Source organism: Dermacentor albipictus, chromosome 1, assembly GCF_038994185.2.
Source record: "Dermacentor albipictus isolate Rhodes 1998 colony chromosome 1, USDA_Dalb.pri_finalv2, whole genome shotgun sequence".
NCBI lineage: Eukaryota > Metazoa > Arthropoda > Arachnida > Ixodida > Ixodidae > Dermacentor > Dermacentor albipictus.
The window spans coordinates 307237803-307261787 of record NC_091821.1 but is presented as its reverse complement, the minus strand read 5'-3'; the positions used below and the strand labels follow the sequence as shown (position 1 = coordinate 307261787).

Sequence of the window (23985 nt, the reverse complement as noted above, 5' to 3'; positions counted from 1 at the left end):
TTGAAACATTTCTGAGCCGGATCCTTTGATTCTATGCTTCACTGATGTATATATATATAATCATCTGATACTTGATATATACTACTTGTGTAGAATAGAAAAGTATACAGTAGATGCATTCCACCAATATTGACCTATGAGTCTCAATATTAGAGGGTAACAAAGAAACTCGGAAAAAATCTAAGGAATGCTCAGTGAATAATCAAACAAATGAAACATAGTCGAGGTTGCTAAAGGATTATGTGGTTTAATGAAATGAGGAAATTAGCAGGCATGGGATGAAGTCGGCTGATGCAAGAGATGGGTACAGTTGAACATTGTTATGTTAAAGTCTCATTCTGACATGAAAGTACAAACCTTTGCTGTATCCCATCTTTGTATTTATATATTTCTTACACGCTGATGTTGGCGAGAAACGTTTTAGATTTGCTTATTGTGTTCAATAATTTCTTATTTTTTTTTGTTTTTTCTGTTGAGGTTCGAGATTATTTGAAAGATTATTTGAAAATTTCTCTATTCAAACATATCTTTACACAGCTGGTTGTGCTAGTTGGTCTAACATAACGCATGTATGGTGTGCTTAACAGGCAGGGACAACAGAAAGGACAAGACACACAGTGCATAACGCATTGACACACTCGCATTTCACTATGTGTGTCTTGTCCTATTCTATTGTCCATGTCTGCTCAGCACATCGTATGTCCATCACACACCTTTATTTGTTGCACTTCTGCACATGCTCTTATTATCATTTTGTCTTGTCATTCTTGTTCAGAGCCTGAGTGCATGACATTAAGTGCAAACTGTGATGTGCAGGCCCTGAATGTAACTGATGAAGACATCCGGCGTCAGGAAGAGCAGGTCCATCATGCCAGGAAGAAGTTACAAGAAGCCCTGGCTGATCTGCCACCCTAGCTGTGTGCTTCATGTAGCGACACTGCACAGAGAGAAGCCGATAGTGAATAACAATGTGAGTGTTCCGAGTGTTCATTGCTTCTTTAATGTTATTGCACACTTAAATGTTATTGCACACTTAATCTGATAAATATTTTGTAGAAGAATTTTTAAAACAAATGTAGCCTATTCCTCATTGTTCAATTCCCCTATATATAAGAATGCCTTCCACAGTTTATCAAAAGCAGGTATTCTTTAAAATATGTTAGCTTGATTTTGAAATTAGTGCAGTTGGCCATATTTAAAGAGTTTCATGTCAACATGGTGTCCTGTGCAAAACAATGTGGCACTGTGCCGCATTCTGTGGCACTATTTTTGTACACAAGTAGCAGATAAAAGGCCATGCTCTGCATCATGTGCTTAATTAAAGGGTCCCTGAGATGGTTTGGACAAATTTTGTAGACGCGTAAGTTGGAGCTACAGTAAAAGTTAAGCGCCTCATATTAAAAAAGCGAAGGACAATTACAAGTTACCCTCGTCCCTGGCCATGCTTTTCCTCAACTCGTTCGCCGAGTGATCAGGGCTAAGTTCTGCCTTCACTGGTTCTGCGTCAGGATGTGACGACGCGACGTCTACTTCCGGTTGTCTTGAAGCCAGGGTGTGAAGGCTCTCCAATCTCTCCGCTAGCCGCCTGGTCGTCAATTGCCCGTGAGAGCTATCCAAGCAGCGTGCATTGCGAGCATTCTGTTGCAGCGCCGAGCTGTCCCGTACTCTGCTAACTGCAGGCGAGCTGGGCATTTTGGTGGGTGGGCGGAGACGTAAACTAAAGCCCCTCCATACTGCTAGCGCTTTGATGAAGGAGCATTAGTGTAGATGCACGTGAGCGGCCTGATCGGCCTGCACGGTATAACCGCTTGGTGGTGCAGACCTTAACGTGTGAAACACAGAGCTACTGTTGTTGTAACCAAGTGTAAAACATTTAAAACATCTATAAATACAACATGTTCACGATTGCGCTCCTGCCAAAGATTTACACCAGCAGCAAAGCATAATACACTTGCTTATATTAGCTCTGTGTTTGTCTGGTGGAGCTCTGTGTGACCAGGTCGCTGCACTGTGCTGGCCGCTCACGTTTGTGCCTCTGCTCATCCGGTAAAATGTCCACTTCACTTGCACTTGTAGTTACCCTCTCTGCTAAAAACTCTATTATGGTAGTAAACCTCTTTGTGAAGTGGCAGCCGCAAATGCATAAATCCTCGTGCTGATCGGATGCCGACAGTCCGATATGCGGCAGCCACTCCGCTCGTCTGCTGCTTTGCAGAAGGACACAATGTTGCAGCTTGATAAATCGCCGATCGCTACGTTTGCAGCCCACAACGCAACAAGGGCAAACCATGTTGATTGCGAAAAGATCTAGACTAACACTGACCATGCAACTCGCATCAACACCGAGCACATTGTAACACAAGCAGACAACACTTGCTGTTTGCCAGAAGTGCTTAAGGGTTACGAACAACAAATGTTCGTAATAGTTGGTATGTTCGTTCATTTGTTGCTATAAAAAAGAAAGCAGCACAATGCAAATACACAACAACAATTGATAACTACCCATTTGTTGTTCGTAATAGTTGTTTGTAAAAAATGATTGATGATGCGACCTGGGTAGCCAACTGGATAGCTTGATCAGCTGACGTTGTATGGGCAATACGCATCAGTTGGGGTGGGGTGGCTGAAAACTCGGGGGAGCTGCGATCGGTAGCGATAGATTTTGAAAACCTTGTGATAAATTACACACCATACGCGGAGCGCTTAACCCTTTGAGGGTCGAATTATTTTGAAGAAAACCTTCCCGGGTGGTCAAATTATTTTATTGCGGATATTGAATGTACAAGATGTATAAAGTCGGGAATAAATAGTAAAAAAAATTAGGGAACAGTATTTTGGTGTCGGCATCACTCAGAACTGCAATATGTTCAATAGTATTTTAGAGTGTGGTACTCATTGAAACACGAGTCTCCGCACAGCCGCAGAGAGCGAGAATACCTCATGAGCGGCGGTGATAAACGAGCTAAGAGCCGTGCCAATCAAGATAGAAATCAACTTCCGCCGCCCCTGCGATAGCGTGCCGACAAAGGTAAAAATCACGTTTCGCGCGCCTCCGTTGCGGCGGAACCGAAACCGCGAAAGCGCGTTGCCGCTGAGAGCGAGAATACCTCGCGAGCGGCAGTTATAAACAAGCTAAGAGCAGCGCCAATCAAGATAGAAATCAACTTCCACAGCATTTGCAAGAGAGTGCCGACAAAGAGAAAAATGACGTTTCGCGCGCCTCCGTTGCGATCACGCGGCGAAACCGAAACCGCAAAAGGGGTGTGGCCATAGTCTGCGCGGCGCGCTGAAGCTTGAAGTCAGTTCTGTTTATCTCCCCAAGAAGGTAGCACAAATTTCAAACGCTTCTTGTAAGACCTAAGAGGTGGCAGCACCTCCCAGTAAGCGTGCATCATCATTATGGCGCGAAATTTCAAACGGAGGGTCGAAACCATACCCGTACGGCGAAGACCTTGCGGGACAGAAAACGGCCGCCGTACATGTACGGCGAAAACTGTCAAAGGGTTAAATGTGCCTCTTAATGATCAGAGGGACCTACCCTAACAGCTCAGTACAATTGTACAACATCGTCAATAGTGTTTCAGGGTCTCTTTAAGTGGGCTTAGGGTGCATTTGAGGTTGAACAAGTCTAAGCAGTGTGTCTGCACTGTTAGTCTGCCCATATGACTATGATGTTGCTTTCTGGTCTCTCTGCAGATAAAATAGAAAGTCATTGTAACAAGTTACGTCCAGTTCTTTTTCATACATTATCATTGGCCAGTTAACGGGGGGTGGCTAGTGACTGGCTACTTTTTTTTTTCTTTAGCAAGTGCTTTAGTATATATCTTTGAGTGACCCTGTTTGCTTTGACTGGTATCAATTTGACGCTTAGGTCCTCTTTCAACATGCACTGGAGTAACATTCCACGATAAGAAGGATGAGGGGCAGCAGAAATATGGCACAAAGCACATCCCCAGGAGAAGCTACAGTGGTGCACCGGAGTGCTCATTATTATGATAATGTATTGTAAGCATTTATACGGACTTCATCTTCCTCTGTACAAAGTCATCATCAATCATCGGCTCGTGTTCGTTTTTGCGTCGGCGCCATTTTTCCTTCTTGGAATAAAGCGTCGTCTCAACCGTGGTATTTCAAGTGGTGGAGGCGCTTTAAGATCCCTTCGACCTCAATCCACTTTAAGATCTCTCCTGGAGCTACGTTCGGGACGCCGCTTATGCCAAGAGGCCGCCATGTCGCAAGATCAAACCGCAGCATCCACCATCTCGGTTCAAGTGCCAGCCACCCCCAATCCCATCCCTGCCAACAACCGGTATCGCGACCCTGAAATCTTCTCTGGCTTGCCTGGTGAGGATGTTGAAGACTGGCTCGACAACTACGATCGTGTCAGCGAATACAACAACTGGAACGAGACATCGCGGTTAAACAACGTGCCATTTTACGTCTCTCAAGTAGCCAAGACATGGTTCCTGAATCATGAGAGAGACTTCCGTGGTTGGTCGTCTTTCAGGGAGCAGCTACGGCCGATTTTCGGCACACCCACGGTTCGTTCGGAAGTTGCGAAAAAGAGGCTGTCTGAGCGCGTCTAGCATTATGACGAATCGTATACCTCATACATTGAGGACATCCTCGCGCTCTGCCGCCGTGTCGACAGTGCCATGCCAGAACCTAATCGCGTGCGACACCTTCTTAAGGGTATCGGGTCTACTGCCTTCAACGCACTCGCCGCTCAAAACCCTTCGACGGTGTCGGACGTCGTCTCCGTCTGTCAGCGCCTCGACGCCCTGCAGTCAATCCGCTTGCAACCGGACTTTTCCGACAACCCCCTGGCAAACAGTATTGAGCTCCGGTCTATCATTCGAGCCATAATTCGTGAGGAATTGCAAGCGCATGGCTCAACCCCTTGCAGCAGCGCTCACGTCAAACCTGCTTCTACTGACCTGCGCGGTATTAAGGAGGAATTGGCCTCCCTGCAGAACGCCCAGCATACCAACGCTTCTCCTTGCCCACAACCGGCTTCTTACGGCCAGATTGCTGCAATGCCAGCCGCGCCGTCTCCAATTACACCATCTGCGCCTGTTCACGATCACCTGGCACCTTTAGTCACCCGCGCTCCGAACCCACCTTACTACTCTGCCTGGCGTTCGTCGAGGCCTATCTGCTACTACTGCGGCTTTCAAGGACATATCTCCCGGTTTTGCCGACGCCGCCAGCAAGACGAACGTCGTGGTTACGCAGCCTTTGAACGCGATGAGCCACCTCCTCGCGTTTACCGCACTTATGACGATAATCCTCCCGTTCACCGATCTCCATCTCTAGCCGACTTCTCCCACACCACACTCAACACACGTGCCTCGAGACGCCGCTCCCCATCGCCGCTCCGACGTTCTGTTTTGCCACTTCGACCTGTCTCCCAACTCCATGTCCAGCGACCGGAAAACTAACCAGTGCAGTTTTTGGAGGGAAAACTGCATCGCCGCGAAGTGCTCCAAGTCCTCCTGACTGTCCTTCGAACATGTTATTGGTGTCTGTGGAGGGTGTGCCTTTGTTAGCTCTGATTGACACGGGAGCTACTATATCTGTTATGCGTGCCGACCTGTGCTCTCGTCTGCGGAAAGTGAAGACGCCTTATACAGTGAAACCTCGTTAAACCGTAGTCGGCCGGAGCTCGGAAAAACTACGTACTAAACGGTAGTACTGTTTAAGCGAAATAGCATGAGATCGCCCATTTACCTGTCGAAAACAGAACTCAGAGAGAGTGCGATGAAAGGGGAAAAAACACGCAGTATTTATTCACTTCGCGGGACGTACGTGTTATTTTCGTTTGATGTCGCGGCGGCCTAGCACGACGACAGCGGCTTCAAACTTACTGAAGCTGCGTGCCAGCTTCTCAGCCAGCCCCCATCCTCTCGGCAAACACTCGCACGGCAGATTCCTGGCGTTACGTATTCTCCGTGCACGCGCGCAGTAGTGCTGCATAAGTCCAGGGGCGCCTTTTTTATTGCCGGGTGCCGGAGTTGGAAAACTTTTCGTTTGGAATAGTTACGTTATCGCGCCCCTGTTCTCCTTGCGACGATCGCATTAACGAGGCTGACGTAACGCGCAGCTTCTGCCACTGTCGGGCCTGAATAGCCCGTGCTGTCGCTTTCCGTGTCGTCCTCATCACTGTCGCTAGTTGACACTTCGGCAACAACAGCGGCATCGATGGTGAAAAGTCGAACCTCGTAGCCGACATCTCTTCGCGGTCGCAGCAGCGCTGCCAAGCAACTTCGCATTCCAAATGCCACACACTGTAGTCAACAGCATATCCATGTAGCGGGCCAGCGCCGACTTCTTCGCGTCACGTTCGGTAGCACGCACGATGTCTAATTTTTCTTCTATGCTGAGCACCTGGCGTCTTTTTTGTCCTCGCTCGCACGACGCCACAACGCTCTCTGGCACGACGTCCATGCGGCGTCGAAATGATGTTGATGTTGATGCGGCTTCACGTGCAAACGCACAGGGCGCTTGGAGGCCGTTGTACCGATCTCTGAGGCTTGTTGTTCTGCCGGGCCGCCCGATGGAGACGACGCACCGCCGTGTTTGCGCGACGAAAAGTGGAAACGCTACGTTTTAACCGATGCGTACGCAATAAGCTGGTACGGTTTATGCGGATACAAAATACATTATGTTCAATGGCCGCTGAGTCGGGGAATTGACTTTACTACTTTTAAACCGAAACTACTGTTTAAGCGGGTACGGTTTAACGAGGTTTTACTGTATTGGATCATCCCTGATTCGGGCTAATGGAGCAATCATTCGACCATCGGCCCAATGTACAGCACGCGTCTTCATTGATGGTATCTGTCATCACATTAAGTTCGCGATTTTATTCCCGTGCGCTCATGAACTAATTTTAGGTTAGGACTTTCTCTCGTCAGCGTCCGCTTTAATCTCTTGCCGTCAACGTGTAGTCCATATGAGCGAGACAGTTCATTGCAGCGGGAGTACCGATGAGCCACGACTGCGTTTTCTCACTGCTGCCGATTCTGTACTGCCTCCCGGCTACGAGCAAGTCATAAGTCTCTCTTCTACGGACATCACCAATGGCGACGTGTTCATCACTCCTTACGGTCGCTGTCTTGCCCGTGGGATTGTCTTCGCTTCCTGCATGGTGCGGTTCAAAGAAAGCTCTGCGTTAATCATCGCTTTAAATGCGACCACTGAGACAATCGTCCTACCTCAAGGCTCCGCAGTGACCTGTTATGTGGACACCCAACCAGTCTCCCTGCTTCCTCTTGCCGCCTCGCCAGCTCTTCCTCAACAGGACAAATCTGCTTCATCTGCCCTTACTTCCGTGATAAGCCCTGACCTTACTGCTGCTCAACATGAAGCGTTGCTAAAATTGCTTACGAAGCACCAGGCCTCCTTCGATATGGATACTTCGTCCCTCGGACAGACTTCCGTTGCCTTCCATCGTATCGACACCGATGGCCAGACTATTGTACGCCGTCGTCCCTACCGAGTCTCTTTGGCCGAACGCAAAATCGAGGAGAACGTCACCGATATGCTGAAAAGAAACGTCATACGTCCCTCCGCTAGTGCTTGGTCATCACCCGTCATTTTGGTGCAGAAGAAGGATGGATCGGTACGATTTTGTGTTGACTACCGTGCGCTAAACAAGATCACCCGTAAGGATGTATATCCGATGCCCCGTATCGATGACGCCCTTGATTTGTTGCAAGGCGCGCAATATTTCTCCAGCCTTGATCTTCGCTCCGGATATTGGCAAATCTCAATGCACGAAGCGGACAAAGAAAAGACCGCCTTTTCTATTCCGGATGGTCTTTATGAGTTTAATGTAATGCCTTTCGGTCTATGCAACGCTCCCGCCACATTTGAAAGAATGATCGACACGGTTCTTTGCAGCCTCAAGTGGAAAACTTGTCTATGTTACGTCGACGACGTCGTCGTGTTTTCCTCGACTTTCACTGACCATCTACAACGCTTAGATGAAGTGCTCACATGCCTTTCTACTGCCGGACTTCAACTAAACACGAGGAAGTGCCGTTTCGCTAGCACAACAATTAAAGTCCTGGGTCATCTCGTTAGCAAAGACGGCATCCAGCCCGATCCGGATAAAATTTCCGCGGTGCTCAACTTTCCACGTCCACTTCGTGCAAAAGAACTGCGCAACTTCATTGGACTCGCCTCATACTTTCGACGTTTTATCCGGAACTTTGCCAGCATTGCCTCGCCCCTCCACAAGCTCCTTGCTAGTTCCAGTTCCTTCGATTGGAATGATCACTGTGAAGCCGTGTTCCAAGAACTCAAGCGCGCACTAACATTCCCACCTGTTCTCTGTCATTTTGATGACAAGGCGCCCATATTAGTGCATACTGACGCCAGTGGTCACGGAATTGGTGCCGTACTGCTGCAGCGCTACCACGAATTTTGCGAAAAGGTTGTTGCATATGCAAGCCGCACTCTCACTTCCGTGGAAAAGAAGTACTCGATAACCGAACAAGAACGTTTGGCTGTTGTCTGGTCCATTCAGAAATTTCGTCCATACCTCCACGGTCGACATTTCACGGTTGTGACCGACCACCATGCCCTATGTTGGTTGTCGACGATCAAAAACTTGTCCGGGCGCCTTGGCCGCTGGATACTCCGATTACAAGCATATGATTTCAATGTCATATATAAGTCCGGACGGAAGCACCAAGATGCCGATGCTCTTTCACGATGCCCACTACCACCATCATCGGAGCACATCACATCACCTTGTCAAATTGGCCGCACGGAGGATGCTTCATCTATTACACCAATTCCTTCCTTGACTTCATCAAACCGCCTTTCAGTGCTTTCCACTCACCAGCGCGCCGATTCCTATTGCCATAGTATCATCAATCGCCTTAGCGGTGTTTCATCTCCACCCAATGCCAGGCTATGGAAACAACTCAAACTGTTCAAGTTTGAAGACGACGTGCTCTACCGGTACATTTTTCACCCGGAAGGCCATCGATGGGTTCCTGTTCTACCGCGCTCTCTTCGCGCTGCAGTTCTGCAGGCCTCACATGATGACCCTACGTCAGGCCACTTGGGTTACAACAAAACACACGAGCGCATACGCAGCCGATTCTATTGGCCAGGCCTTTCCACGAGCATAGCTAGATATGTTGCCTCGTGCACGCTTTGCCAACACCGTAAGTGACCTACTACTGCTCCGGTCGGGACCCTACAACCACTTCCTTGTCCAGCACAACCCTTCTCTGTCGTCGGCATTGACCTTTTCGGGCCACTCCCACCTACTCCAGACGGCAACCGATGGATCGTCACTGCTGTTGACCATTTGCCCGGTACGCTGAAACAGCCTCAATACGCTCAGGAGCTGCCCCAGAAGTAGCGGCCTTCTTCTTGCAGGCTGTCTACTTACGTCATGGGGCGCCTCACGTTCTTTTGAGCGACCGAGGCAAGACATTTCTTTCAAGCACTCTTAATCAAGTTCTGCAAGCATCCAACACCGTGCACAAGACAACGTCTAGCTACCACCCTCAAACCAACGGCCTAACAGAGCGATTTCATCGCACGCTGTGTGACATGCTATCCATGTATATTCAACCTGATCATCGTAACTGGGATGCGATTCTCCCATTTGTAACATTTGCGTACAACACGTCTGTTCAACGGACCACCGGATACTCTCCGTTTTTCTTAATATACGGCCGCCACCCAACCTCATCACTCGACGTTTCTTTCTTCTCTGGCCCCGTCAACGCTTCACCATTCATTTGCGACCAGTTTGTATCTCGTCTTGCCCAATGTCGTCGTCGCGCCCGTATGAACACTGCAGCCAGCCAAGACGATCGCAAACATCGGTACGATGCCTCTCATCGCGCCGTTTCCTGCCGCCCTGGTGACGATGTGCTCCTATGGACCCCTGCGCGAACACCCGGTTTATGTGAGAAGCTTGAGTCTCGATATCTTGGCCCCTACAAAGTCATCGAGCAGACCTCGCCGGTGAACTATCGCGTTACACCTGTTGAGGCCCGAACCGACCGCCGCTGCCGCGGAACAGAGATCGTGCACGTTTCTCGCCTGAAGCCCTTTCTTCTCCGTTCCACTGTCTAATGTGCGGCCAGGCTGGCCGCTTCCATCCACGGGGGAAATTAGTGTAAGCATTTATACGGACTTCATCTTCCTCTGTACAAAGTCATCATCAATCATCGGCTCGTGTTCGTTTTTGCATCGGCGCCATTTTTCCTTCTTGGAATAAAGCGTCGTTTCAATCGTGGTATATTTCAGTATCATCAATGACTAAGTAAATGGCTGCCCAGTCCTGATTAAAATCATTTGCGCTTGAATGGGCTGATATGAAGTGCAACAAAATGATGATGATGAGAGAGGGAGCTACTGGCTTCAGTCTGCTGGATGATCATAGGAAAGTTCATTTTTCCAGTGAATTGGGAGGGGGGGGCGGGGTGCGACCAGCTCTCCTAACTCCACCCATGTGTGTGTTATGTAATGGTGTATTCGGACAGGACCGTGCAAGAGACGAAGCGGAAGTGGTAGACTGTCTTTTGGAGCTGTGACCTTTGCACCAGCTTGCGTGAATATCACTAACTTTTCCCCATGTAAATAGTTGTACATGCATTTATGCATCGGGCTTCCTCTTCGTAACATTTGGCGGACACAATGGGAGCACAGCTGTGCTCGTATTGTGTACTTCCTTTTGTCTTTCATCCGGGTTGGGCTGCCCACTCCTAGAAACATGTTCAATCACCAACTCGCCCAGTTTCCCATTTGAACATACAGCAACATATTCATTCTCAAGGCATAGGCTATCCATACCATTACAAATAATTGTTAGTTGGCTACCTCCTTCTCTTTAAAATATAATAAGCTTTGTCCTGTGTATATTTTTAAATATATTGTGTCTGTGCTTAGTATCTACAGTGGAAACTAAAAATAAATGTTGAAGTGAAAAAATGTGGATGAAGCCGGTGCTTCTAATGCGATTGTCCTCCTGTTGTCATTATTTGCAGAAATAATGTGAAAGTATGAATTTAAAGGTGTGCATGTCCATGCCAACAATGATGCAGTAAGCTTTTAGCTGCAGTAATATTTTAACTGAAAAGGTAGAGGCAACTGAGAAGAAAGCTCAAATGATGTGGGTAACAGAACTTTGGTAATGACACTTAGGGAGGCTGGGCTTCACCCAGAAAACTTCGGAGAGGGCTCGGGCCCCTTAGTCCCCCCACCTTCGAAGCCTATGTACATAGATGATATTGAACGGCTTAGTCACTGGCCTCTAGCACATGCCTGATAATAGTGCTAACTGTCCTTATGTTTCTTTGGTTTCTTAGTGTTAATGCAAGTAATAAATTTTTACCTCTTGTTTCAAATCAGGTTACATCTCGTAAACTGCCATAGCATTATTATAGCTTTCGCTTAAATGCTATATGACTTAAACTCAACCCAGGAACTATGTTTGCAAGATGTCCACAGAAAAAAAGCAAGAAGTACTTCAACGGACTGTCTACCATGTTTTAGGGGCCTTTCTTGTAGTGCAGCAGAAAACCTACAATTTGATGTGTCTAAACGTGCAGTGGTTTCTTTGGAAAGTACATAGAAATTTTTAAAACAGAATTTTTCTCTCTGCATAGTCTCTTGTTAAAGCTGTGTTCTACAGACATGACAACACTGATTACTGTACATGACGGCAATCATGGAGGTCGTTCACCATGACTCTGTTTGTTCAACATGCGCGAGCTGGAAACAAGAAATATATTACTCTCTCACAGAAAGAAAGAAAAGTTAGATGCGAATAAAATACAATTTCATGCAATACAATTTTGTATCCAAGCAAAATAACTTTCCCTGTGTGGCTTTTTGGTTATTGTGACCGTTTATAGTCGCACTGTTTCACCAACGAGCAATGCCACGTGTTGTTCTTGATACACTTTCAGAGGCAAATTAAAAATAGAATTCTTTGTTTATGGAGTACAAGCATGCTCGTTTTTGTCAATGTGACACACAATCTTCTCATTTCCACCACAATTCAAAGACATGTTCTAAACTTCTGATCTGCAGACAGTCCTTTAAGAAGCAAAGAAAAAATATGCTTGCCTCACACAATGTTAGGAGGAGCGTGATCAGGCTGGACATAAACTCAGTGATAATTCACTTGATAGAATTCTTACCATTCTGTGCTCTAAAATATGGTTCATTTATACATCTTTCTGGCATTCAGTGCAATTGTTCCAGGGTGTAACATTCAGTATCTGAAGCCAGTTGCATTTCAAGTTTACTCAAAAGATCTGATGGTATTTGGAAGAGAACAGTGCAGTGGTGGAAAATACATGCAGTAGCAAAAGGTACTTGCCAAAGACAGGACCAAAAATCCGTTACGTTGAAGGTGCCGTGGTAAAAATCTGTGCCAAAGTTCGTGCACTAAAAATCTCTTGCTATTCATGGATTACAAGCTCCCTCAAAGATACAACCTATTGAGTTAGAAGACTTGCAATTATCACTAGCTGTGTAGCTGAATAAAGTAGCAGCATTACATAATTGTGCTTTGGTTTATTTTACAGTGAATGGTGCCTAATTTAGCTTGTTCTCACTTTCTTGTTCCCTCGTTTCCAGGGTGGCAAGGCTGCTAATTTTAATCCATATACACCAGCAAGCTGTGGCAAAAGTGCATAGGCGCTCATCAGAACAGATTCATCCTCTCATGACTAATAAACCTGTTGTATTAAAAGGCAGTAAAGAAGCACGGTACTATTGTTCTTTCTATGGCACGAGTTTACCTCTTATTACCATGACAGATTGCAGTGGTTTACGAGTTGTTGCATGGTGCATGATATATGTGTGTACCGTATAGACTCTTGTAAGAGCCGCAACCACGGAAGGGCCGCACCCCTAACTTGGCAGCCCAAAATTAGGAAAAAGGGATTTCAACAGTGGAGCAATCGCATTCGGTTCCTCGATGCTGAGCGCATGCACCAATTTTCGCTTGCTGTCTATTTGCGCATGCCACTGCTAGATGGCAAGGGCTGCACGTTGACCTCTTATGCAGTGGTACTTCTGGGGATTCAGGGTGTGCACAGGTCAAGGCTGCGCTGGCACCATTTTTACGAAAATGTTCGGTCCTGGGTAAGAGCTGCACCTCACCGAAATTGTGCAAAAAAGTGCGGCCCTTACACAAGTGTGTATGTGTGAATTTATCTGCCCAACCGCTTCAGGAGGTGCAAGAGCCAAATAATAAACATACATGGAAAAGTCACTGATCATAGATTATGTCGAAGTAGAGATGCCTTATGAAAAGTAAAAGTTGGGAGTGAACACTGCAGAATGTAGGACACTGTGAAGACACTAGATATTTTGCACTGTTTGCTTCCAAGTGTTATGTAGGTACCAACTAGCTCACATGCCCAAAAAAAGTACAGGTTGATATAGCCAGCTATATGCCAAGCATTAATGAGGAATGCCTTTTACAGAAGTGTTCTACATCTGCTCTTCATGACTGTATGCATTGAAAAAGATTTCCTGACTTCTTGCACAGGCTGAAAGGTGCTGGAGTCATTGACTTTGCAAAGGTATCATCAGGTCAGGGGTCACTCTTATCAATAATCCGTCAGCATCTGTTCAGAACCAGCCAGTTGCTGAGCAGAGACTCTAACTTCATGAGGAAAAGCAGACTATTGAAAAACACCTGGTGTCATCTAATGTCTGTATTACATGCAAACGAAGGCGTGGTGGTGGTCGCGGCGGCGGAGCAGCACTGCAGCACGCAGACACACCTTCGTTTCACATGCTTCGTTTTGGCGTGAAGCGTGCTGCTGTGATGCACAGTGTTGCTTATGGAAAGCGCCCGTGAGCAGCGGGTTTCAGCGATCTTCAAAAGCTGTGCCTTGCTACACATTTCCATGTTTTGCCGTGCTTGAGCTGCGGGCTTGATCGGTGTACTAAGTTGGTGCTCCACTTTCATGCTTGTAAACCTTGCAAAAAATAAAAGCACTGTGCATCAAATGGTTAACACAAGTTTTTTGTTCACATGTATGTCTCTTTTAGCTCTTTATAGGCAGTAGCTTAAAAGCCTTGCTAAGTACATAAGTACACGCATACAGAATTAGCCCCATGGAAGTAAATGAATGGTTTGGTTCATATTACCACGATATGGGCTTGAAGCACATGCATGTCTGCCAACGGCTCTTGTTTACGAATGCCGCAAGGTGTTCGGGCGGCATCTCGGCCACTAGGATGCAGAAGGCCTACGGACTGCTTTCAAAGAAGCTTGCGTTCCTTTTCGCCTCTAGGCATCCGAGTTGAGAGGCGGCAGCCCTTGTAGAGCTCGGGGTACGTGACCTTCTAACTGAAGAAACAAGACCACGCAAAACTACGAACATGCTAGCGAGGAGCAAGAACAAAAAAGAACACCTACATGCGCTGTGAACAAAATGTATGGACTGCCATTTCGTCCCGCCCCGCCTGTATGGACCCATATGGGCTCACCATCGGGGAAAGAAAGAGGCAAGAAGGGGAAAACAGCACGTGCAGACAATTTGGCTTCAAAGAATCGAACTAAAAAATTACAGATGGAAACAAGCAGTAATTCTGATGCACCAACAGGCATGGCCTATTCGAGCGACGCCGGCATTTACTTTATGGAAGCTTCCATCACTTGCGACGACGAGTACCTTCAGCTTCAGTCCATAATTTCTTCCCAAAAAACCTTCCACTTATCTTCCTGAGCAAGTGGGCACAGCACAACATGACCGATGAACAGCTCATTGTAGACCGGACGAGACACTGCAAACTAGCACTAGACATCGTCTACTACAAATGTCGTCTGCTTGAGTGGGCGAGTTCCCGGGTTCTCCACGCCGCCTGCGCTTCGGTCACGTGATCTTAACATCACTGCTCAAGGATCAACACGTTCATAGATTAACGCTTCATGACATTAGCAGGGCAGCGCGCGGGGCAAACGCCTCAGTGAGCTCTTTCTGCTACTCACTGAACATCGCCGCCCCGACGCCGTAGCAAAAATCTTTGCAGAAGTGCTTGCTGCACACCCGAGTTTTACCCGATGGCTGCTTGCCGATTCTAAGTTGTGCGATCTAAGCTTCATGCAGCTTCTTGTCCCGCGAGTATGTGCGAGGCTGACACGTGGCCCCTTGCGTATGTGCAACACCGAGCAGTAGCCTATCATGCTGGACACTTTCGAAGGCAGCCAGTATCTATTATAGCGCTTGCAAGTGTTGTCAAGTAGACACCCAAAGTGGGAAAACCTCGCCACTTAATCAGAACTGCAGTGCAGGTGGGACTTGAAACTTTCATTTTTAGGTCACTTCGATCGGCGCTTCCGAAGCAGCCAATGCCGCTGCTGTGTCCACGTGATCCCTCATACCACGTCATGCTGTCAGCAGCACCAGCTTTTCCAGTGGTGTAGCTCGCTCCCAATTGGGAAATGAGGCTTGCTCACGCGACGGGCGCCGCATCGTTTTTGGCCCAAAATCGCTTGCACGTGAAGCAGGCTTAAAGCAATGATTGAGCGTTTCCAGGGGCCCAAAGGCTGGCCTGGCTGAGAAGAGCATTGATGACATTGAGTCTGGCCAGGTGTTTCTGACTAATGCTAACTCTAGCCTTGCTAAAACATAACTAAGCAGACAGCTGTCAATAAAAAAAATGAGATGTAAGAAGCAACGTCTCAGCAACTTCACTCAATTATTAATGAATCACATCAGACTTTGTGAACAGGTTTGTTGTCTTCATTTAAATTGAAGAAATACTCAAAGTTAGGTTTCCCTTTTATGTGTTTAGATGCACAGCAAGATTGTTTTACAGCAAGCAAATACTTTCTGGGATGATGCTTGTGAATTTTAAGTGTTCAAATGTGCCTAGGAGGTATCAAGCAATTTGCATTTATTTAGTTCAAAGTGCTCTGAAATCTGTATTTAGGTGCTCCAAAAGTTGCTCCAAATCTCAGTTCATCAGTGGCACCAGTGTAATATACTCTGCAGCTGTACACATTTGTTGATTCTGAAGATGCAAAATATGCGGTGAAAGTAAGTTTTCAATCAACAGTATTAAACGGTGCCTGAGAGTTAAGGATGAGACATGTATACCCGAATGAAATGTTTATCTTCTATCTAAAAGGGCAAGACACATTGAGAATAAGAATAATCAATCAAAATAAATACATATCTTGTGGAAAATTTTTTAGAAATATAAAAACGTGAGGCAGAAAATGAAGAGGGCTTCACCCCAAATTTTCACCGACAGCTCTCGTCGCCTGTGAATTACAGGTGTACATTTCATTTCCTCTACATCACGTGTGTGAAACTACTGTGGCCGGAGATTTTGCACCGGTCTGTCTCCTCTAACCAGCTTTCAAAAGAAAATGGGTGGCATGCCAAACTTCTTCCTCGTCCTGCATTCCTGCTCTAACCTAAAAAAATGACGCTTGCCGTCTGTCATTGAGTGTTGACCATAGGCATTCAGCCAGAAAACCTATCCTTAAAACTGAAACTAGGAAAGAAAAAAATGTTTTCTCATATGCTTTCTGTAAGCAATACTTGATCATAAAGGATTAAGGTTTGAAGTATGCATCATGGTATCATTCTGAGCACTGTTGTCATTATGAACTTGCAATGGGGAATTTTGTCGCTGTATACGGTCAGAATACCTGAAATACTGTACAAAATTTTTCTAGCTTGATTCCAAGAATCTGGTAGCACTGCTGTTCTTGTGGTTAGGACAAGTGTGGTGTTTAATGTGAACTATCTGGCCACAAGCTCTCTTGGACTTGGTGCAGCCAGGAGTCGTTTGCATTAAATCAAATTGAGGGGTTCAACATATCGGAGCCACAAGTGGGCTATCATGCAGGACTCCATAGTGCGGCACTATGGCACCCCATATGTTTGATCACATAGGGTGCCGTGGATTTAAATCCATATACACAAGCATTTTGCATTCCGCCCCTATAGGAATGCGACCACCGGGACAAATAATCAAAACGGAAACCTTCTGTTTAGTAGCAGGACGCACTGAATCATTGTGACTGGTAAGAGTCTGGCTGGTAAGTCTTGATGTGTTTCGCCTTTTCGAAAGCTTGAAAACAGCTTCTCTATCTTTGATACCGCGGCTGGCAGCATTTTGTCTTACTTTAATAAGAAGTGAACTTACTTTTCTTAAAGGTTGCACATTGGACTAGTTGGCAATCCATGATGAGCAAAACACTTAATGCGAAGACCTTAGCACCATGTATATGTGCGGTCTGTGTCATTCGTGTGCCCAGTATCGGTTTTGCTATGCCTAATTACCTTTCTTGAAGAGTTGTATGGTAAAATTGCCATAGTGTATTTCCTTAACCCTTTGACTGCCAGCTTTTTTTCTTACTTCTACTCAGCACCTGCTGGGTTTTCTTCGCGTTTTGGTTCACTGGACATTCCATGCTTGCATGGAGGCTAGTTTTTTGTTACCATTTGTCCCATTTCCGTATTTGTGAACAGCTCACAAATTCCTTCGTCTGTCATAGTCCGAACAGGCGAGAACATGCCACACTGCTCATGGCCACAAGTGCCATTTCGATACTAAGTCCCGGCCATCTTTAGACTTTTTTTTCTCTTGTTGGCTCAGTGTACATTTTATGCTACATAGAAACTGGTTCTCCATCATCGATTTCTTCCGATTCATAATTCATTAAGTACTCGTACATCTCTTCGCCTGTCAAAGTGCGGACGGACCTGACGCACTGGTTCGTCATGGCTGGTTTGGCGTGACAGAGTGATAAAGCACTGAGACAGTTGCTTCACCTGCAGTCAGAAATTAAACTTGGAAGATTAATGTCTAGGATGTGTGTCTAGGAGGAGGAGGAGGAGCAACATTTATTAAAAAGAAAGGACAAGCAGGTGTCTTTCTGCTTGTGCGGGAGGCGCCCTTAGTCCAGGGCTCCTGCGGCTCTTGCTGTCTCCCGGGCCCGCCGCACCAGTTGCTGCTGGTTACGAGGGTCCGAACTAGTCAGCACGGCCTCCCACTGCTCGGGTGTGGGCTTGGGTATTTGCGGGGCCGCCTTCACATTGGGGCACGCCCATGTGGTGTGATATAGCGAGGTGTATTCATTACAAAGGGGACATTTGTATGTGACTTCTCCATAGATGGTACAGCCGATACTGAATGCTATTTTTGGCACGGGTTGCTTCTGGAAAGGTAGGGAGTGCACTGAAAACACAAAACGAGTATACTTGGGAGTGGCAGGGGCTGTGCAAGGGAGGGGGCTTATATCTTGAGAGTGGAAGTCAGAAGGGTAAGAAGTACGCACATTTGTTTCTAAAAGGGCAACTTTATTGAGGGTAGTGCCATTAATATCTTTCAAGAACAATAGCCAGCAGCCTTTATACCTTTCACTGTAAGGTCCAGTGACCGTGGGGCAATAGTATACATGCACTGACAAGCTCCAAAAGTGCAGGCACAAGAAACTTGGGAATTATCAGAATATCTGCAGACATCTTTAGCACCTTTTTCCTGGGATTTCTCTGCACTTTTAGCAGTGCTTCATCTTGTTTTGTGATCGCAAGCCCCAAGAATGTTTTTTTTTTTCATTTTTTTTTTCTTAGACGTCATCTTAGAGCTATGTGAGTGTGGGAGGCAGAACTTGTGGCATGGCATCTTCGGCAGTTAAGCCTTTTTCCGTCTACACGTGATTGAATTAGTAGTGCCCACGGAGCTGTTCTCAAATGTTTTGTTGGCGTACTGGTGATGCCCAAGGCCAGGAAGATTTCCATTGCTAAAAAAGCCCAGGTTCTTCTGTCACTGGGAAGAAGACTGCTTTAGGCCCCTCCTTGAATTAGAAGCTTGCTTACATTTCAGAGCGAAGGAATAGGTGTACTTATTGATTTTCTTTGGCGGAGAAATACTGCCATTAGTTGATCATGCCTCCTATAATTTGGGGCTTGGAGATGGACTTTTTCCTCATGGAATATTTTCTCTCACTCATTTTCTCCTCGTGGAAGCTTCTGCATTCTTTAGAAAATTCTAAAAACACAATACAAGAGACCTGTTGCTCCTCACTGCACAAACTGATGGTTACTACACAGAAGTATATTTGACTTCGCATGTTTCACTCCTTGTTCTTAACTCGTACTGTCAGCCACAGGTAGCAGATGACGTGCACTGCTCAGCACCATTCTGCTAACTGCAGCATCAACTTTGTGTCATGATTCGGAGAAGTAGTGAACTACACTTCAGACATATCGGTCGCTGCACCTACTCATCTAGCCACTGTAACTGTTTGTTGCCGCCGTCATTTCGTCTTCCCATTGGACAAGGGACACCAGAGACATTTTAAGATTGAAGATAAAGAAAGTTTATGTACAAGTAAGCATCTAACATGCCGAGCACTGCATACATATTTAGAACCTGGTGAGGGATTGGGAACTTGGTTTTAAGAGTTCGGTTGCATCTTCCTAACCACTTCACAACAAATCACAATGTAGGATTAGACTAATTGCAATCTGAGATGCACACATTTGTTTCTCTATGTTTCAATTAACACTGTCAAGAAAAGAAATAAGAGGGACAGGAAAGGCACAGGTTGTGATTCTGAGAACCTTTAATATAAGATGGTTAATTGTCACGGAACCAAGAGCGCATGTCTCAACCAGAAATGTCTGTAGGCAGTGGCAACAAGAGCCGAACATTGTGAAGTTCCACCCATGATGTGAATACTTTGCTTGATGACAGTGATTGTTGGAAATGTGGCTATTATTTCTTCACAAAGAGCTTCTGGAATCAAACGTTCTTGTACAATTAAGTTTCTCTCTCATTCGCCAACATGTCTCACGAGGGGAGCTGTGTGAGTCGTGCTTAGATCTGTAATTGCCACGTATCAGTGCGAGCACTTTGGATGTTGGGGGATGCAAAGGCATGTTATGTGTCCATTTCAGAAACACCTACACACTAGCCTGTGAACAAATGTGGGGACCCTACAAATTTATAAAATCAGTCTATAAACAGTGGCTTGTGAGCAAAATAATGTATCCCGTAGGCTATCTGGCGTGCATTCATGACTTGAGTACATCAAACTAATAGTTGCTCAAGTAAATACTAAAAATATACTAATTAGTCCTATTTTATTCTTCTTAGTCTATACTTTCCCCTATTCTGTTCCCTTTTTATTGCATCCCCACCGCCATTGCTGGCTGTTGGTTAGGTGCCTACCATTGCCAGTGTGGTCAGCAGAATTCTCCTTTTCCTTTCTTTCAACAACCACAGATAATACTCTTTTTCTACAATCAGATGTGATGACCAGCCCTGTCTACATCTCTGAATTCAGGGGAAGAGGGCGCACTGGCCAGACAAGGTTTTGGTCGAGGAGGCCTGGTCAGCCAACCCCTGGCTAGGCCACTGATGCTCATGTAGCTGCGCACTTGTAAACAGCAAAGACCAGCTAGCACCTTATGCAAAACACCGTGTCCAAGGAAAATAGGTTTTTTTTGCACAGTCTGACAAAAGTGTATGGGGGCACATAGAACACTTGGAGAAAGAGAGAACAGGAGCTATAGCAAAGACAGCCTGCTAGTATTTCTACACAAATTTCCTTTGAAGTATGTTAGCCACTGCCTTCTTATCTTGTTACGAATCATAGTTGAGTGAACTGATATTCTGTGGCACGTGATGGGGACAGCGACATAATTGACATGGCAAAAAGAGGTATGGTGGATGCACTGCAAGAGAAAAAGATGTCACCTTGCAGTCACTTGCCACTGTAGCCCAGTGGCTATGGCATTGCACTGCTGAGCGCGAGGTCATGGCTTGGATCCTAGCCACGGCAGTTGCATTTCGATGGGGGTGAAACGCTCGTCTACTGTTAGGTGCATGTTGAAGAACCCCCACTGATCAAAACCGATTCAGTCTCTCCCACCAAGGTGTGCCTCATAATCAGATCATGGTTCTGGCACATAAAACCCCAGAATGTTTTTTGCAGTTGTGATTATGCTTGGAATGACCATTTTGAGATCATGGATGGTTGTCCAGCAGCATCCAATTGTCAGGTTTGCATTCCCTCAGTCCAATGCAGGAAGTAATGTAGTGGCATGAAGGCTTTTCTGATGCTGTACAACTGCATGCAGCAGACCTGTAGCACTGCTGCACCATCTCTTTTCGGATTGAATCCCGGGTATGCAAAACCATCATGTAAGTTATGGGACGAGCAGGCCAGTGGTCATGATCCTTAGCAGTATGCATACAGCTAATTATGTAGTGAAACGGCATATATAATGCTTGCTTCTGTATGTGGGATAAAATGTTAAATTCATGAGACGGAATTAAAAAAAAGTTCAATCATGATGGTAGAAATATTAATTGCAATAGAGTTCATGTAGTTCTGCTACCTGAAGAAATTGAATGCACATAAGAAATGCTCTTCCTTTTTTAATGCGTGATATGCAAGTTTTCTTGGGGTTTTGGCCAGGGTTGAATTCGAATGCACTTGATTTGCTTCCAAACAAGGATGTTTGCCCTGCCCCCACCTTTCTTTTTTCTGCAATTGCAGAAGCTTTCAGAGTTTGGAATCTGAGAAAGAAAAGAAAACAATTTTATTGCAGTCACTATAACCTGCCTTCCGATTCAGAAAGTGCATCGCAAACTGCATTCTGTAACCTCCGCATTGCTTATCTAAATTCCAGGCAGCATGGTGATTTCAGCTTTTTATTTTTTTTAAGGATTTCCATGCTCCGAAATCTCTACTACGAGGAGGCTGCAGATTTCTTTGATCATATGTAACATTGTTCATTTTATTCTTGACAGGAACCATTTTTTTTTATTGACAGGAACCATTCTGGCCTAATTAATACATTGGTGTAGAATGTTTAATAATAGAATAGTTTGTTCTGAAGTTTACATCCTCACTACACCACTTTACGAGCTCAATATCTTAACTTAGCCATGGCTGTCGGATGAAAATGCACGAGTGTCGCGAGTTAGCATGAACTACAAAATATATTGCACTGGTTGTGCCTGCAATATCTGCATTAATTTTTCAGCATGAAAACTTTCTGCAGTATCTCTCCTTTGTTTTCTTGCACATTCTTAGCAAACAAACACATTTCTCTTAAATGCATAAAATATAGCAGCACTTTAGGAGTGTTACCTGACCTCGGCTGGAAAGTGTTTGACCTCACATTATATAGTTGTGGTACTTGCTACATTTAAATTATACCTTGCTGACACTCCGTTTTAGTCTTACTTTTTATGTGGCGGCTGTGAGTCTAATGATGGTTTGAGTAAAATTTTAATATGTACTGATAACACTAAGAGACAGCTCAAACATACGCGCGAAGCACTGATGTATAACACGCGCAACTCCACAGCCCCGCCTCACATTTATCAGGTCGAGTGATTAAAAGCCGTGGGCCGTGAGTTAGTATTTGTAGGTGCTTGGCGATTCGCAAGATGGCGCCGCCTTCCCGGGCCAAATGTAGCGGCATGCGTTTCCGCTAGAATGAGGAAATGGTAGCTATGATGGAAGTGCGATGGAGGGAGGGGAAGTTGAGGCCTGGGCCCAGCCTGCGTGGTCGGCATGCTGACCTCGAGGAACTCAAAAGCATGGGGAACGTTTTTTTGTTAATTTTGCGGTTCAAAGCACGTGCTTTGTGTTCTTAAAGTCTGCTTCCCATATAAGGATAACAGAGAGAGTGAAAAAACTGGCTGTAGCTTAGCTAAGGTTAAGCCCAGGATGCGAAGCATACTAGCCTTTATTTTAACGCGACAGCGTTAAGGAGCTCGTGTCGCAGAAAAGCCAGTGTCGTCGGCGTCGGCTCAGGCGTGCGGCGCTTGCTCAGGCGCACATTTCGTTGTCGCGCCGAACGCTGCGTTGCTCGACGCTCACCGCGTCCGATGCGGGGCGCGTAGTCGCTGCGCCGTAGCAAAGCCACCTAGAAACAGTCTCTGTAGCACGCCGCAACCTTCGCTTCTCATTCCAACGAGCAGCTCTGTCTCCAGGAGGCATCTCACCTCGTGAGTGTCTAGCAGAGGCAAGCGCAGCTGCTTATATACCGCCGCGACGCCGCGAGCGACGGCGCAAGTTGGAGCCCCGTTTCTCCTCTGTCGTGACGTCACGGTGTCACGTGGTCAGCCTTGAAGGCGACGGCGCGAGTTGGAGCCCCGTTTCTCCTCTGTCGTGACGTCACGGTGTCACGTGGTATTGAAGGCGACACCGCCGCGCCTGAGGAACTGGGTTGAGCTCTAGTAATATGCTTCGCATAAAAAAAAAGGGTGTCATGTGTAGTTCTGTATCAAATGACACGATTCGCTCGCCAAGAAGGCGTAGACGCACGATTTCGCGTACATGACTGATGAACGCTTTCCGCCGGCGTTGTGCGCGTTTCTTGGTGGTTGTTTTGCTTGCAAAGTTGGCTTTTTGTCTGTTTTTTTTTTCCCTGAGACTTCCGCTCATCCCTTTCACTCTCTTATTTATTCTTTTTTCCCCTAAGAGCCGTCGTTTTTCTGATAAAACACATATTTAAGCGGTTTGGCCTAGCATGATATATTTTAAAAACAAAATTAAAATTAATTTCTGCTTTGAAGCGGTGCGAGTGATATACAACTGCAGCGAAGCGCCGGTTTAGACTCAAAAAGTTTTTTTTTTTTTCTTTTCATAGTTATACACAGCTACTATTGAATTTCTGCGAGAAGAGCGATCTTTCTTCTTCTTCTTTTTTTTTTAAGAATGCAGCTGATGTACTTTTGTGTGCATGTGTTCCTTTCGCCGCCCTGTAGCGATAACGATAATGGTAATGATAACGATAATGGTACCGCTGGTGCGCAGACAAGTGAAAAACTGAAAAACTTCAGAAAAAGAGTTTATCTGCCCGCTCATTCGAGCACCGCATCGTGAGGCATTGGCGTTGTTGAAACCCGGGCGCTTAACTCTCGTGTTGCTCCGACGCGTTCGAGTAGATCGTACGACCAGGAAACATGGAAGGACTCTGGCACAACCATTGTACACAT

The 23985-nt window shown here is 46.0% G+C and overlaps 1 protein-coding gene across 3 annotated transcripts in view; it reads left to right on the top strand.

Annotated features, from left to right (window-relative positions):
- MBD-like (methyl-CpG-binding domain protein 2) overlaps positions 1-12771 on the top strand; it is a 35167-nt gene extending 22396 nt beyond the window's left edge. For 2 of the 3 annotated variants that reach the window (XM_065438933.2, XM_065438935.2), the window contains exons 5-6: positions 817-970; positions 12622-12771. In XM_065438933.2, coding sequence (XP_065295005.1) covers positions 817-915 — 99 coding nt within the window. In that variant the 3' untranslated portion in view covers positions 916-970; positions 12622-12771. Of the gene's footprint in view, positions 1-816; positions 971-12621 lie in introns of those variants that run through there. The other variant, XM_065438934.2, reaches the window with a different exon arrangement.
- Positions 12772-23985: the final 11214 nt, after the last annotated feature.